General features: G+C 41.2%; 1 protein-coding gene across 1 annotated transcript in view; it reads left to right on the forward strand.

Moving 5' to 3' along the window:
* Positions 1 to 5,343, forward strand: part of plekho2 (pleckstrin homology domain containing, family O member 2) — a 45,395-nt gene extending 40,052 nt beyond the window's left edge. Inside the window, exon 7 of the mRNA XM_061736954.1 lies at positions 246 to 5,343. Coding sequence (XP_061592938.1) covers positions 246 to 1,433 — 1,188 coding nt within the window. The 3' untranslated portion in view covers positions 1,434 to 5,343. The remainder of the gene's footprint in view (positions 1 to 245) is intronic.
* Positions 5,344 to 6,101: the final 758 nt, after the last annotated feature.

Below are 6,101 nucleotides of genomic sequence, written 5' to 3' on the forward strand. Positions count from 1 at the left end.
AGTAATAAAATTTTAAGTCATTTCAAGTCCAATTGCCTTTTAATTTAAGCCCATAATCAGCTGTTATCCCGTCTTCTCCACTAGTTGCAGCCATTTTTGCTGATGTTTTGCCACTCAGTGTGAGTAAGGGGGCGTGCTCCAGTGGGGAAGTGACGTCAATGCATACACTCTATAGCGCGCAGAAATGTTTTCAGTCTTCCTGTTGAATGACACTGACCGTGAAATATGACTGGATGTTTTTCCAGGTCCTGAAGCCGCCGATGCCTCCATCGAAGGAAGCCAAAGCCTGTGCCAGGCCTACGGACGACGACACGGAGGATCAAAACCTTGATAAGAAGAAGACGGGCCTGCCGCCGACCCCCCCCAACAAACCCAACTCCAGCGGCTCCCCGCCGAGCCCCCACCCTCCCGCACCTCCATCCAAGGACAAAAAGCCCTCTCCTCTTCCCGTGGAACCCGGTCAAGGCCTAGCTGAAGACAGCGGGGAAGAGGAGGAGGAAGAGGACACAACCGATGCAGGTGTGGAACCAGAGGAGACGGACGAGTCGACCTCTGAAGAAGGCGACGACGAGCCTCCGAGCCTCAGTGTCACAGGAAGTGTTTCTGACGACGAAGAAGCACTTGACGACGGCACACCAACGCAGCCACGGAGACTCTCTCTAACTCCTCCGCCTGAAGAAAAGCCCTGGCCTAACGAGGGAGGGCGTCCTGCCTCCGATGCCTCAGGCAGGTTTCCTCCAGCGCTGGAGCCGGCCCGCCCAGGCGAGCTCCCCTCATTGGTGGTCTCCCTCAACGACCCCCTGGCCGACGGCCTCAGCCTGAGTCCACTTCTCCGTCACTCGTCCGGGCAGAAGGCGAAGAAGGCCGAGGAGAAGTCCGTAGACAGCGGCCAGCACTCCGACGATGAGAGCGAAGGCTCTGTGGGTGAAGACGCACCGGCAGCTTCGGCCGCTTCGCCCACTTCGGCCGCTTCGGCAGGGGCGCTGGACGAGCTGGACGCCAGGAAGGATCACATCTCCGTTAGCCTTAGGCCGACCGCCAGACCTCCGGTCGGGCCAAAGCTCTTCTCCTCTCGGCGCTCAGAACCCAGTCAGAAATCCCTCACCCCCTCAACCAAGGCCAAGTCGGCGTCCAGCGGAGATCTGCTGTCCGACTCCTCGGGGAGGGTCACGCCGATCCGGCCCAGAGGAGCGGCGGATACGTGTGCTCCGCTTCCTCAGGACAACGTAGAGAAACTTGAGAGCCAAGTGGCTCTGGAGATGGAAAACACGGATGAACTCCTCAGACAAGCCAGGGGGGAGAGTTCTCAGGAGGGGGTACCGGAGGACCTGCTGGCCAAGGCCATGGAGAAGCTGAGGAAGGCTGACCACTTCCTCCGGGAGGTCAAAAAACTCAAGCTCTCCAATAACTCCGGCAACAGGATGAGCTGGTGAAGCCCCGGGGAAGCAGACGGACTCGGGAGTGGACAGACTGGCCAGGACCGGGATCGTCCAGGCAGAGATTAGACACTTTAAACAATCCTGTTTAGATCATCTCCTACGGAAGAGTATCAGGGCCAGGCAGGAGAGAAATTATTTGAGAGGGGAAGATTTATTTTATTGTGCACTTTGAGAAAAAGGTTGAAATGTCGAGAGAAAAGTCAAAATATCGAGATTAATGTTGAAATACAATTTAGAGAAAAAAGTTGAAAACGTCGAGATTATCTTGAAATACAATTTCAAGAATAAAGTTGAAATTTTGTGAATAAAGTCGAAATTTTCAGAATAAAGTTGAAATACAATTTCGGGAAAAAAGTCGAAATGTGGAGAAAAAAAGTAGAAATATCGAGATTAATGTTGAAATACAATTTTGAGAAAAAAGTCGAAATGTCGAGATTATGTTGAAATACAATTTCAAGAATAAAGTTGAAATTTTCAGAATAAAGTTGAAATTTTCAGAATAAAGTTGAAATACAATTTCGGGAAAAAAGTCGAAATGTCGAGAAAAAAAGTAGAAATATCGAGATTAATGTTGAAATACAATTTTGTGAATGAAGTTGAAATCTCGAGAATAAAGTTGAAATACAATTTCGTGAATAAAGTGGAAATGTCTCCTCTGGTCCATCAAATCCAGTTAGAGCGACTGACAGCTCTGCAGCAGCAGCCGGAACTAACTAACTAACTTACATCCTTGGAGTGTCTATAGGCCTATGAGGCATTTTGTAAAGTCTCAGAAGGTTGACTTTATTCTCGAAATGTCGCTTTTTTTCTCGACATTTCGACTTTTTTCTCGAAGTGCATAATGAAAAAAAAAAATCTTCCTCCTCTAAAATATTATTTTTATTTTTCTCCTGCCTGGCACTAATACTCTTCCATACATCTCCACATCTGATTGAAATGAAACTTAAATAAGTCGGAACTTCCGGGGGAGAAAGCTCCCACAGAGCTCATTCATGAGCAGCATGTTTCTCTCAGTCCCGTTCTGGGAGCTCATCACTCCAAACACCGCCGCTGCCTTTGTTCTGGGGGCCCAACGCCTCCCAAAAGTCTCCTAGAGGGGGTAGAGCTGCGGCCGGCCTCATAGAAACGGGATGCTTATGTCACGGTTTGGTACTTCCTGTTTTATTTTGAAGCCCATGTGTTTGTGTTTTGAGTTCTTGTTTGACGTACGGACCATCAGGGAGCAAGGGAAAGACAAGACCAGATATACACAAGTTTAACGAGACACAGGTGCAGCCCCCGGGTCTGGCACTCAGAAGGCGCGCCGATTTTTTCCAGTGGCCAACCGCGGTACTGCAACCAAAAATCCCATGCGGCCCAGAAAGCTTTTTTCCCATAGACCGCAATAGTAAAAGAGAAGCCTCTAAAACTGTTCACAGGACACCTCCAGCTGTAATCCCCGGCAATTACTAATCTTTGTATTCTATATTTTTAAGTCATGGACTTTATATCCGTCAAAAATGTTTTATAACGGCCAGAAAAGTAAAAGAAAAGTCTCTTTCTGGGCGTGACGTCACGGCTGACACACAGCCGTGTCCGTGCATTCCACGGATGTTTTATATTAATATATATTATATAATTATATTATATTAATACATTAATAATATATGTAATGCTATACATGTAATAATATACATTAATTAAGATATTATATTAATACATATTATATTAATACTCGCGTCATTGCCCCGGGGCATGATGGGAGGCCCCAGAGCATCATGGGAGGTGACTCAACTGCGCATGCTCTATGGGCCGCTGTATGCGGAAGTAAACCCGGAAGTCAGAGATTTTTTCGGCTTATGCGCTGGCTGAGCAGAATGCATTGAAATGAATGGGCGGCCATTTTTAGTCTCCAATCCAGTTTCTATAATACATCCATGGTGCAGACGATCAGGGCTGATGGGAAACAGGAAGGTCAAACCAGAACTGAAACACAAAGACACGGGCTTCAAAATAAAACAGGAAGTGACAAACCGTGACAGCTTACATGAAATCAGATACTCAGCTGTTGATTTTTGACTCTTTCCAGCAGTAAAGTGTTACTGTCGTAGACTGCAAATGTGTTGCACAGATGTGGCGGCCCAGCGGAGCCACACGAGCAGAGGGTTGGGGTCCGGGGAGGTCCGTTTATGGCTGGAAGCTTAAGCAGGGAACTGTTCGCTCGTGATTTACTTACTATGTGCAATTCTGTCTAGTGTCTTGGCAAAGCAATGCTTACTTTACTGTGGTGTACTGGCGCCGTGTTTATGTTGAGTATCAAATGATCAGACATTATCAGTGAGAATAAAAAGCTAATAATATAATGAATGCTATATAGAGAAACTCATAAAGGTGCTAAATGATTCAAATCAAATTGAAGATAAGTTGCTTGTGAGGTTTAGAAATGTTTCTTGCTTGTCCTGGCGTCAGTGTGGGGGGGGGGGGGTTGGTGCCGTACACTATGGCAAGCCCGTTTAATATTTAACAGCTAGACTGGATATATGTGTTGCACATATCTACAATTCAATTCTTCCTAGTCAAAAAGAGCATTTCAGATATCTACAATTACATTCTTCTTCTTTTCAGATATCAATAACGTAATTCTGCAGAGGACAAATTACGTCACTTTTGCCATTCATGTGTGTGGGGTTTCTAATTACAGATATCTACAATTCAGTTGCAGATATCTGCAATGTGAATATGGATATCTGCAACTGAATTACAACTAGCTGTAATTCCAGTTTCAGATATCTACAATTTAATTCTGACTAGTCCTAATTCCAGTTCAAGATATCTTTAATTCCCCTCAATTCAAGATATCTACATCGTCCTTTTTAGATATCTTAAATTAAGTTTTGAGTAGTCAGAACGAAGTTGTAGATAATCTCAAACTGGAATTACGGATAGTCATAATTTAATTGTAGATATCTATAATCAAGTTATAGATGTATTGAAAAGAATTTTAATTAGAGATATCTCAAATTGGAGATATCTCTAACTTCCATTCTGCCTAGTCAAAATGTAAAGATATCTTGAATTAGAGTTTTGACTAGTCAAAAATGACGTTATAGATATCTTGAATGACAATTGGCAGTTGTAGATATCTGCAATGTTAATTCCTGATAGTCAAACGTAGCCATTAAATGTTAAAACGGCTTACCATAGTAGCAGCTTCCAGCTGCTGCAGTACCTGCTCATCACGAGGAACATCCACGATCTCACCAGACTATTTACATCTCTGAAGTGAATCAAATAATATTTCTCAGTATCAGGGCCAGGCAGGAGAAAAATAAAAATGATATTTTAGAGGAGGAAGATTTGAAGTACAATTTCGAGAAGATCGTAATGTTGAGAAAAAAGTTAAAATTTTGTGAATAAAGTTGAAATGATGAGAAAAAAAGTCAAAATTTCGTGAATAAAGTTGAAATGTTGAGGAAAAAAAGCAAAATTTTGACTTTATTCTTGAAATTGTATTTCAACATTCATCTCGACATTTCAACTTTTTTCTCCAAGTGCACAATAAAAAACAATCTTCCCTTCTCAAATCTTTTTTCTCCTGCATGGCCCTAATACTTTTCCGTATATTTCTGTTCCATGTTGAGAGATTGCATTGTTCTTATTTTTTAATTCTGATATATTTTTCATACTAATGTTGTACATAGCTCAGAACAACGCACTTGTAGACGCTCTCTTTAACCCCTTTTTAAAAATACAGTTTTTAATGTCTTTTTTACGGTGGATTTCTGCCCAACAGTGCTGTTCCTGAAGAGACTTCCTCAGGTCCAGCTCATGTAGTGGATAAGAATATTTTTCTGACATAGATGCAGTTTTGTACTCTGATCATGTTGATGGATTCTGCTGGAATAAAAAGGGAAAGTCGTCTCTGGTCTGTCTCTGGTCTGTCTCTCTTCCTGTATGGAGCTAGATTTGTTTCTTAATTATTCAATCAAAAAAAAGATTGCTTCAATCAAAAAATATATTTTCAATTAAAAGAAATTTCACTTCAATCAAAAAAATGATTTAAATCAAAGAAAAAGTGTTTGAATGCAGAAAAATATTTGAGACTCAAAAAAATGAAATGAAATGAAATTTCTTTTAATTGAAAATATATTTTTTGATTGAAGCAATCTTGTTTTTGATTGAAGTAGTGTTGTTTTGAGTTTGGGCCATTTTATGGGTAGGACATTTGTGTCTTTATCATTTAATCACTTTTTTCAATCTTTGATTGAAAAAGTTTTTTTTTATTGAAGTGGTTTTTTTTATTGAAAATATTTTTTTCTTTTTGAAGCAACTTCTTTTTTGATTAAATGATAAAGACACAAATGTCCTACCCATAATATGACCCAAACACAAAAAATAACTCTGTAAATTCAGTTCTATCAAAGACAGCATTTCCAGTCAAAGAAAAACAGTGTTCAATTGCATTTTTTTGAGTCTCAATTTTTTTTTTGCATTCAAACACTTTTTTTCTTTGATTGAAATACATTTTTTTGATTGAAGTGACATTTTTTTTATTTATGTTATTTATTTTTTTAAAGTGAAATTTTTTTTAATTGAAAATATATTTTTTGATTGAAGCAATCTTGTTTTTGATTGAATAATTAAGAAACCAATCTACCTCCATATTCCTGCTGGCGCTCCGCT

This window comes from Cololabis saira, chromosome 2 (assembly GCF_033807715.1).
Source record: "Cololabis saira isolate AMF1-May2022 chromosome 2, fColSai1.1, whole genome shotgun sequence".
Taxonomy (NCBI): Eukaryota; Metazoa; Chordata; class Actinopteri; order Beloniformes; family Belonidae; genus Cololabis; species Cololabis saira.